At 46.7% G+C, this 11,365-nt stretch overlaps 1 protein-coding gene across 1 annotated transcript in view; it reads right to left on the reverse strand.

Moving 5' to 3' along the window:
- EEF1AKMT4 (EEF1A lysine methyltransferase 4) overlaps positions 1-3,125 on the reverse strand; it is a 241,856-nt gene extending 238,731 nt beyond the window's left edge. Inside the window, exon 1 of the mRNA XM_085635589.1 lies at positions 2,672-3,125. Within this exon, the coding sequence (XP_085491715.1) occupies positions 2,672-2,834 (163 nt within the window). The 5' untranslated portion in view covers positions 2,835-3,125. The remainder of the gene's footprint in view (positions 1-2,671) is intronic.
- Between the last annotated feature and the right edge of the window lie 8,240 nt (positions 3,126-11,365).

Below are 11,365 nucleotides of genomic sequence, written 5' to 3' on the forward strand. Positions count from 1 at the left end.
TGGTATAAACTAAGGTGAAACACTTCCATGTGTTAAATAAATACACATTTTTGAAATTATATGTAACATGATATCTGTTGCATGATTTACATGACATTTTCAAGACTCTCAGAGCCAGGTCAGACCCTTGGATTGGCTCTTATTAATAATTTGTTAGCTCGTCCACTTCTGCATAAAGCGTTTAGCAACCATTAGGGATGCCACCTTTCCTAGGGAAAAACACTGACCATGTGTTCCTGGTTTAAGAATCTGCAACGCCCAGACAGGCTACTTAATTAAAACTTTATTTAAAATTCCCTGTGTTCATTTTTAGGTCTCGCCTGACCCAGCGCATGCGCTGGTCTGGCGAGACTTATTGAGAGGGCTCCAAAAAGTGCTACCAGGCCAGCCTAGAGCTACAGTGCATGTGCGCGGGCGCGCGCGGCTTTTACCGCGATTACTTTCACTTTCGCGCTTTGATGCTTCATGCGATCACTTAACGGCAGCACGGCCGCTTTGCATAGCCAATAGGTCTCGCATTTGGGACCTTAAAGTGTTTAGTTATGCAACTGTTGCATGGCTAAACACTTATAAGGTCCCAAAGGCGAGACCTATTGGCTATGCCAATGCTTGTTAAACTTGCTTTTCTGTCTTTGTTTACTCTATAATTCAGGGATCATTAAGGCAGCTCTAGGATGTGTTTCAAAGTGCTTTATTCATATATTTTCTGTTTAAATGATGTACCGATACAGGGAAAGACAGCATCTTTTGGCTATTGTACAGATTTTGCACCGGCCTGGACATTAAAATACTGATCATGATTGTAAAAATAAAAAAGCAGCCAGGTGCCAATCATGGAGCCACCTATCAGCCATAACTAGACTGGAGGCATCTGCATCATGCCAGCTTCTGTGTTAAAAAGGAGAGAAAGAGGTAGCCATCTAGGGCTTGAATTTCATGATGTTAAACAAGAAAACGTGGGATCAATCCTGCCTTCCCCGATTGACCAAACTGTGTGATCCTAGGCAAAAATCTTTTTTATAGAGAGTCCTTTTTCATCGTTATTACATATGACAGTGCCATCCAATAAATGAATTCAGGGTGTTCACTGTACATAAATAATCTGAGTTAAGGTCAAACGCTTCTGCATGTTAAAGAAATACGTTTTCTAATTTTTAAAGAGACTTTCATATCAACACATGATGTATGTTGCATGATTCAGATGCCATTTATTTGCAGTGTCAGCCAGAGCACAGGTTCCTGACTCAGCTCTCCCTGTTATTTAGTTGGATCCCCTCATCTGTATGCAGAAGCCAGTCCTTCCAAAGAGCCTCACGTTCACGAGACCTCCCAAACGCCCTGGCCAGTATATATTTTTATTATTATTATTGTTTAAAAAAAAAAAAAAAACTCTCCTGGATCAACACCCCAGCCAGTTCTAGCTAATCAGCCAAGAACGAATTGTATTCTGGGACTTGATGTTTAACCTTTACCATCAAATTTATGAATACATCAGAGTTCTTAGATGTCACAGAAAGCAAGCAGCTCATTTAGTGTACAGTTTCTCTAAGCGGTACTTATAGTCCTATATTTACAGTGGCAATGGGACTACAAATCCCCAAATGTAAAACACACATACAAATAGGGACTGGGTGAGTTACTCAAGGGTGAATCTAGGAAATGTGGGAGCTCAGTACATGTGGAAAAAGAATCAAGAAGGTTTAAAATTTTAGACAGCTCATAATATGAAAAACAAGCATTGGCATAGCCAATAGGTCTCGCCATTGGGACCTTATAAGTGTTTAGCTATGCAACAGTTGCATAACTAAATACTTATAAGGTCCCAAAAGCGAGACCTATTGGCTATGCAAAGCGGCCGTGGGGACCGAAAGTGAAAGTGATCGTGCTTGCGATCACGATCAAACATCAAAGGGGCCGCGAAAGTGAAAGTAATCGCGGTAAAGCGCGGTAAAGCGCGGCGCGCGCGCCCGCGCACATGCACTGTAGCTCTAGGCTGGCCTGGTAGCACTTTTTGGAGCCCTCTCAATAAGTCTCGCCAGACCAGCGCATGCGCTGGGTCAGGCGAGACCTAACAATGTGAGGCTTAAACTTGTTGGATCTGTATAGCCAGGGATTTAAGTGGGCTGAAAAAACCGGGAGTGGGGGAGGGAGGGTCTCCCAAAGGGGCGTGGGCGATATAGGTAAGGGCTTCTGCCGTTGCATTTGGATATATAAAGCAACAAGTGAAATTACACCTACAACAAACCAGGTCTATTGGTGTTGTCAATGGTTGTTATTTGCGTAAGATAAATAAGCAATAACTATGGCTTCGTTGTATATAAAATTGAAAAAAGGCTTTACTTCTGAAATGAGACTGTATAAGGAGTATTTTTAAGTTACATCAAAGGCAGTAAAGGGTGGCACTGCTGCAGAGAGATATTTGCTCCCCCCCCCCCCCCAACAGGAGGGTGAGGGCAAAAATGGAGGGCTCGACAGGGCCCCTTCTCTCTTAGCCCCTGCATTTTAGAGCTGCTGTGCTGAGCACCGGCAGGCCCCGGTCCCCTTTAAGCCCTGTGTATAACTAAATTACTCTGCAGTGGAGGAGGAAAGCTTAGCTAACAAGGACAGCCCGGGACCCCGTGTTCTGCAGCTCAGACCCCCGGGGAGGCAGCGCTATGGCGAGGGCACGTACCGAGCACCAGCAGCCGGTCTTCCGTCTGCAGCTGAGCCTCCAGGAGGCCGCTGAAGCTGCTCAGGCCACTGAACCAGTCCCGCGGGGGGCCGTCCGCCCCGTACCGCCCGTCCCAGAACCGCACCGAGGAGTACAGCGCGTTGGAGCCCGGCAGACCCTGCATCTTTCCGGCCAGCGAACTGAGCCCCGCCGGAGGTGCTGAAGGAGGGCGGTACAACCGCGGAGAGGGGGTGGACGCCGCACATAGGGCGGGTGATAACCCCCTCAGGAGGGGGCTAGGGCACCGGGGGAGAGATGGGCAGCCCCTGGAGCCGGGAGTGACATCCGGCTTGTAGGCCTCACTTGAATCCCCGGCCTTTCCTGATCCGTGCCGCTGTATTTCACCCGCCCGCCCCGGGCATGCACAAAGACAAGCTCTGGGAGTTCCACCTCTCAGCACACGTGGAGCTGCCAGGCTTCTGTGCATCGAGGAAAACGGTCCCCGGAAACACCAACAGCGCGGAACTTCCTGGCATGCAGCTACTGATGGTGCATATGCTATATTACCATACCGATTCAGGCGGGACACTCCCGATTTTGTAAGCCAAAAACATTGCTTTATTTTGGCTGTCTCCCGCCTGGAACAGCCTCTGCTGCAATAGAAGTCAATGAAGACGTACATTCTCCCTATTTATTTCTTTAAATTCTTCCACTATCCTATTCTAAAATGTTGGCATGTACATAATACCTAGTGGGCTGGTTAAAGTTATATGACAGCGGCATTTATTACAAGGGCGCCTGTCATGAGGGATACTGTTTAACAGTTCTAAGCCTAGACAGTGCATTCCGGGAGCTGTAGTTTTTACTCAATTTAGTAGAGCCAATTAGCTTAGCACATTTGTGAAAACAATGTATTTGTAAAATGAAAGTCCGGAACTGGAACCCGATGTCACAGACAACACGGAGTTAACTGGTAACATTACCTACTGTTGGGAAACATCAGTGATAGCCTGAAGGTCAATTGCAAGCTAGTTCTCAAGCTGCTTTGAATACTGGTGATAAAAAAACAACCATTCTTGTCCCCAGGAAGGTAGAGCAGAACTGGGTGCACAGCCTCGCTTGCATTAGCAGCCCTAAGTCAAAGGGTATGCCCAGACGTGGGTCACGTGCTCACCTTGGCCTAGGATGCAAGCTATATCTCACTGATGGGGCTGCAGTGGCGTAACGAATCTTGAGGAGCCCCTCTGCAAAGTGCATGGAGTGGCTGGCCCCTTTCCCCTGGGACCCAGTCAGGAGCTATCAGGCCAGGTGTTTGCCGCCCGGCAGTGCTTAATTTGTGTAAAAAATAAAAAAATCGTTGTCAGGGCTCTGGTCAGGAGGCCACTGAAGCTTGCACCACACATTGCCCCTTCTGTACTTCCAATGATAGTAACAACACAACTACTAATAACCATCACACCCCAACAAGCGTGACAATTGAGATTATTCCAGGCCCCCAAAGCTATAAGAATGGCTTGGGTGACAGGGAATAGTCATTTTAATGTATATTGAATTATTAATTAACTGTTGTTGTGGTCAGCTCTAAATTAGCCCTACAGCGCCACCTTGTGGCAGACTGTCAAGCTCCGCTGTTGACAATTAAGTGCTGGTGCGGATCACCGGAACCACCGGCTCAAATTAAGCACTGACAGTGCCAGAGGGGGGCCCTTGGAGCTTCGGGGTAATGTTACGCCATTGCAAAACTGATCGGCGGTTGTTTGTGGTTCCCTCTGGTGCGGACCTGGCCTGACAGTTCAACTATTCTGTTCCTATTGGAGCAAGGCCAAGCATGATTTGCAAGTGGCTGGTTGCACCCAGAGTGGCAACGTGGGTGAAATGCCCTGTACTGGGATGTGACTGTGATTGATAGCTAAAATTAATTCAGTTGGCGCGGAAGCATGCCATAATTTGGTTAGTTCATATGCCCGATGAGAACAAAAAATCATCCCTGTCTGTGAGACTGTAGAAGGGAGAGATGGAGACATAATTAAATCTGCCGCTCTTTGATTCACCATACACTCTCATACTTTAGGGAGTACTAAAGAATCCTTGGTGGGGGGAGAAATGATATGTCACAGACTTCTGATAGTGGGGTGCAGGATGTGCATGCAGCGACAGTGATAGGACACCCGCTGTAGCACCCTCTGTGTCTTTGCAGCTGCATCTTGCTTACCTTTGGAGGGGGAGAGGTCTGTTACTTAATATCTAGGCCCTTCGTCTCCCTCTCAGTGGGTGCCTCTGGTGGGCACACCAGCTGTGCGCCACCACTGAGGATACAGTTGGCACTTCCTTCCAAGGGAAGGTGACCAGATGGCTCCATGTCACTGGTACCCCACTTTTCCATTCCTGTACTTTGCTTTTACTTAGCGGTGCATACTGGGAGTTGTAGTCTTGGTTCATTTTAATTCAGGCAATTTGACCTATACATCTGATAACTAAACAATATGTAAAAGTAAAGTCCAGGAAAGAAAAAGTGGTGTTTCGCTGATATGGAGCCATCTGGTCCCCTTGGTGCTTAAATTGTAAAAAATGAATTTAAAAAAAAGTGGCAGGGCCCTCGTCAGCAAGCCAATGGAGCTTGTACCATCCATTGCTACACCAATGACAATACCAACTCAACTATCGAGTTGGAGAAGTGTGGCTCAATGATTAGAGCGGCAGACCCTGATGCAGAGGTCTAGCCCGGGACCAGGGTTCAATTCCCTGCCTCGGCGGGTCTTGGGCTCAAAAATTCCACGGACCTGATAATTCTCGCCTCGGTGCCATTCCAATCATGGAGTCCCACTCTGCAACTCTGGGCAATAGCTTGCTTAATCTCCACAACGGCCCCCACAACGCTAAGGATGCCTGGCCTCCACCTTGGGGGTGCCCAGGAGTGGACGCCTCACAGGGAAAGCCAGGATGGGTTCCACAGCGGTATTCGTACAAGCGCCTTGAGACCCTTGCGGGTGAGTAGTGCGCTATACAAGTATCAATTTAAATTTTTTACACTGTAACAAGTGTGACACTTCATACCATTCTAGGCCACCAAAGCTATAAGAATGGTTTGGATGACAGTTACTATTTATTGTTAATTCATTTAACGAACTGCTGTTTTGGTGCTCATTCCTAATTAGGCAGACAGCTCCACCATGTGGCAAACTGTCAAAGGACATTTAAGTCCTGGTCCTGAGCACCGGAAACCACTGGCTCAAATTAGGCACTGGGTCACCCTCCTCAAAGGCCTATTTGCGTATGCGCTGGCATATTTAATGTAGCCCAGGCGCCAAACAAACATGTTTCTTCATTTGTATTTTAGAGAACCCATTGTCGAAACATGTGCACACGCGATGAACTTTGTAAAAAGGGGGGCTCCAGTGGCGTAGCTAGGGGGGGGGCGAGGGGGGCGGTCCGCCCCAGGCGGCACTATTTTGGGGGTGGCCGGGCGGCGCCTCAGCAGTATCGGAATCAACACGACACTAAATCATCATTGGCAGCCAAAGTGCGTTGCGCAGCATAACTAAGCCTTGATTGGCCAGTGTGTGTAAAAGCTACTCATTGCTCGCACCACCTGAGCTTATTTTGAAAGTGTACATTCCTGTTTGGGTCCGGGGCCGTCAATCTGGTAGCGCTACCAATGACGGCCATGCAAACACGACCCTGCAAACATTTATCATGCTGAGCCCGCCCATGGCAGACTTGTAAACTGTCCTGTTGTTTAGCGCGCTGCACGCACCAACTCACGTGGTGACGTGCATGAATATCAACAGGCCACCACAAGCTGTTGACCCGAACCGACTCTCTCCCAGTCTCAGCCCAGAAGCCAGTGGTTCCCAATCTGTGCGCCGGGACGCCCCTGTGTGCCGTTAAACCTAGCCAGGGGCGCCGCAAACAGATGCACATCAATTTGGGAACCACTACACTAATCCCTTCCTTTTACAACGCTGCTACTTTGCTCTACGACCTAAGTTGAAACCCGTGCTTTCTGCTCTGCAAACTGAACTTTTCCTTCCGGTGTACTGATCTCTTTAGTAGGTCACAGCAAGACAGTGCAGGGCGTGGAAATAGGCAGCGCTGACGCTCCGATGTAGAAGTTGCGCCATCATCAGGAGAGCCACTGCCAGCATCAGCCAGAGGTAGCCCACAAAGGTCAGCTTAATGGCCGTGCCAACTAGCGCAGATAGCATAGCCCAGGCAGCTGACTTGCAAAGGTAAGAAAGAGTGCGTGTGCCTCACTGTTTTACTAGAAAGGAGCAACGTGGACACGTGTTTGCTGTTACCAAGTGTGCGGGGCCTGCAGGTGGTGATTTTGTAAATACAGTGGCATCATCTCATTCTGTGTTGTTAGCAATCAAATTGAATGAAAATATCAGTGACTTTCTGAAGAGTTGTTCACACTTGCTCTGCAGTCCTAAAGCGAGGATATACCATGTACAAGTTCTGAGAGATAGAATACAAAAACCACATTTCCCCAAGAGCAAGAATTAAGAGTTTCTTGCATCAGTGGACTGCTTCAACTCAGCATATAACCAGTTTGTAAACTGTCCGTAATTTGTAGCCACACCTTGAAACAAACTACTTGTAGCAATCTAAATTTTTGATTTTCGTATTTAAAATGATTTTTGCCCTGTTGCTATTAGGTGTAGATTTTTAGCATTGTACAAGTGCGCGCGCAGTTGGGGTCTTTCAGATTATCCTACAGTAACACTGTCCCCCGAGATGTTAGACTTGCTCCCAGTTAGTGACACTCGACGTATCTTCATATGCTGTTCCGTTTAGGGTTTCTTTTTTTATTGCACACAATCGCATTGCCCTGCGTAGAGTTAAGAGCATGCTTTGGATCTGCAATTATGAATGAACATATTCTAAGAAGCAAATAGGTCAGACTTTTTATGTAATTAATGTTATGTAACACAGGTGGACATAATGATGATTGTGGTATGTGATTTATTTTTGTACCTCTGTGTTTGTATGGATTTTTGAGTGCATAACAGGTACATTACTTTATCCATGTAATGTATACATAGTTGAAATTTGGACTGATAGTGATACAGTTAAGATGGGTCAGTTAAATTAAAACATGATCACTTTATCAACATAAAACAAGCTAGAATTGTAAAATCTGTTAAAAGAAAATTTGGATGGAATAATAGTAGAGGGGAGAGTGACAGCGGGACTCCTGCTGCGGCATTGACTAAGTGCTACTGGTACTTGAGGGGGATAGAGGTTCCACGGGTCAGCAAGTCCAAGATGACCAACTCCTTCCCTGGACAAACTGATGGGGCTTGAGGGGAGACGGTCAATCCCTCCACCCCGGGATGTAGAATGAGACTACTGGCATACTGAGTGAGCTTCAGTGGAGAAGCGAGAGCAGGCCCAGGATGACCACTACTCCATGTGCACAGTGTGTGCGCACTGCGGGCAGACAGAGGAGACAAAAAGGAAACGCTTCATCTCTGAGACGCTGTAAGAGCACATCTGGCACACAGTGTCCAGCAAAGGCTGGATGGAAGGGCCTCTAGCACCTGCATCCGTGAATGTGCACACAGCTGTCACTGTGGGGCTGTAGGCAAGAGAGAGGCTGTATGATATTTTACCTTCATCGGCTTCACCCCAATTATTTTCAGGGAGAAAAATGGAAGTACTCCCAAGGCCAGGGTTCCATCACCCCACCCGCAAAAAAAGAGTAACATAATGGGGAGCCACGGCCAACAGCCAATAGGTCAAGGGAGCCGTGATTTGAAAAAGTTTAGGAACCACTGCCATTAGCGAGTGACTTGCTTCACGTGTCACTCTGGCTGAGTCAGTTGAACCTCGGGCGCCTGGCTGGGGCAGGTCGTGTGAGAGTAATACTTTTACTTTCAACTCTCCTTGTGCTGCGTGCGGGTCGTTGGGAGATTCAAGCAACAGCAGGTTCGTTTTCCCCTAGTTCATACACTGTTTTTTGAGGTGGCACTTCTGAAAAGATAAAATGCGCGTCACTCTGGGGGTGACGTTAGGGAAAGGAGGACAGTGCACCAAATAGAAGTGCTTTCTGTGTCATGTGTAGAGAGAGAGAGTGTGTTGCAGGCTCTGGCCTTGCCCTTGGACACGGTGACAAACCTTCACTGTAACGGGGAAAGTGTTTTAAATGGGCCTGCACATGTAAATATTCTTCTCTTCGGTAATGGTACATTATTTTGCAGTTTTTGTAGCAGTGTAGTTGTGTTTAAAGCAGAAGAACGTTCCTTGTATATTGAGCAGTTTTGGGCAACAAACAAAATGGCAAGTTAACTCTGGTGATTATTTACCTGCTGGGGAGAGATGGGAGTTTCGTCTAGTGGCAGTTTTCACTTGTGTAAGGTAGCCCATAGGGTTAATATCATAGCGACCACGTATTTGCATTGCTGATGTGACATTCCATGTTTGCAGTGACTTATGAGTGACATTCCACAGCAAAACGTAACACTTCAAAAACACTTTAAACTGTGTTAACCCCTTGAATGCCCGCCCCTTTCCCCGCCCAGTGCCGCGCCTTCCATTAGCGGGCGGAGTTCATGACGAGCTGGACTCGTCATGGGCACAGCGCCACCGCAGCCCATGACGAGTCCAGCTCGTCATGGGCACTGAAGGGGTTAAAATAATGAATTGTGCTTTAAGTCATAAGCTTGGAAATCGTAGCACTATAAATACAGAAGTCATTAACCACCACTCCTTACCTCCCTGCCAGCCAAAAATCTGTTCCTTTACTGTCTGGTTACATTCATCTGCAGTGACTGAATTAATCTATAAGATTTCATAATGCAAACAAATGCATTTCCGATTGATTACTTTAACTTGGATTTATCTTTAAACATACAGTGTGCCTTTATTTTGAATGCTATTACCTGAAGGTGAAGACAATCAAAACTAGTGACTGAATAAACCTATTTTGTCCTCCAACCCTTTTCCCCCTCGTCCGGCCTGGTACTGCCCCAGCTGCAGCTCTCAAGTTAGTCTAGTGATCAGGTGCGCTGGACTCACCTGTAGTATCCTGAAGGTGCTGCCGGGCAAAGCCTGAAGAGTGCGTGGTGAAACCCAGTGTGGTGGACCGGTCTGCAGACATTGCTGAGGTTACCTACAGGCCCAAGGCCTGCCAGACAAGGCTACTCTTTGACCTTCTTAGTCACTGTCTCTAGCTGTTATACTAGGTGCTCCTAAGTACTAGTTAGCAGTGCTCCCTTTAAACTGTGCCCGCCACCGCCCACTGGACGGTCTACAGGGACCCTTTCGTGATTGAAGGCCAGGCGCTGGTGATGGCTAAGTTGCTTGCTATCTTTAGGCAAACTGTCCATAGGGCAGAATCTGGGCCGTTCACAGCAGAAAAATTCCCCCACACTGTTCCAGTGCCAGCTGCCTGCCAGCAGCACAATCATAGAGAGCGCGCTGTGAGAGTCTCACAATGCTATTTGCGTGGTGAGCATGATAACAGGAAAACAAACCAAAATACAGCCACTGGCTGGGAATATCGTTGCAGGCTTTCTGTTGAGGGTACAAAAGTGCCGGATCCTGGCTTTGTTTATGTTTTGCAGTGATGCCAGATGACCAGGTGGAGGGCCGGGTCTGGTACAAATGTATTTAAGCTGCAGGGCAGAAGTATATGTGTGGTTTTAGAGAAGTTTTGACACTATAGGTCACAACGCTACTCCCTAACAACCAAAGCGTAGTTGGTTATAAGCTCCTAATTGCGGCGCTGGACAACCAGTAGTGCAGCAGGTGCTGGCAGTGGTTGCTTTTATCATAATATGAAGCAACGTGTTGTGATTCTTCCAGGAGCTATAGTATGCGTGACTAACACATTTTAGTGCGGTGATGTGGACATCAGTACTAAAATGCCTTAGTCCAACTCCTGATGCGTGGTACTTGGCAAGACTGTAATACGCCTGCTGCAAAGGACCTGTGCCATGTATATCAAAGAATAATATTTTATGGCCACAGCTCAGTGGGTTACTGCTTTTGTCACAGAGATTCTGTTGTTACTGTTTAGTTCATGAGCTACATTCGTAATCTAGAACAGTGAGCTATGAACTGCTATCTAAGAGCTGCATGGTAGATGTTAGAAAGTGGTGTTTTTCCCCCAGTCTTTCTGTTTTGATGTTGCTAAGAAAGGTTTGTTTGGGTAGAAATACATTTTTATTAAAGTTGATCCTAAACACTGTGTTATGTTCTTAGTCTGTCCATCTTCAGACCAAGCACTCTTAAAAAGTGCCTACCAGCATGGGAGGCATATGAATCTTACACCTTTTGGTGGTCTTTGCTTTATATAACATTTTCTATGCACTAATTCACAAACGTATGATTCATTGTGTCTGGATGTGTGATTTTGAAAATGTGTAAAGGTTTTGCTTTAGGAGCAGGGATTAATGAAGTCCTTTTTAAATGTGGTCTGTAACATCTGCAGTTGTAAAGCAAGCATTCAAGCCTTTGGGCATTCTGGCTGTTAGATAAGATGTTTGTTACTGATGAGGTATGTTTCACACAAGATTCCCTATTAGGCACACTATGTCATACCGCCTTCAATTCTGATCTGCTCTCGAGGCACCATGTTTGTTGAGATTAAATGTGGCGGGGCAGCACATGCAAAGAAGGTGGGACTGTGTCTGACAAAGGATAGGGTGTTGAAAATGCACTGGAGAAAGTTAATTATCATGAATTTCCAATGAATGCATGATGATGCAT

Source organism: Triturus cristatus, chromosome 11, assembly GCF_964204655.1.
Source record: "Triturus cristatus chromosome 11, aTriCri1.1, whole genome shotgun sequence".
Lineage (NCBI taxonomy): Eukaryota > Metazoa > Chordata > Amphibia > Caudata > Salamandridae > Triturus > Triturus cristatus.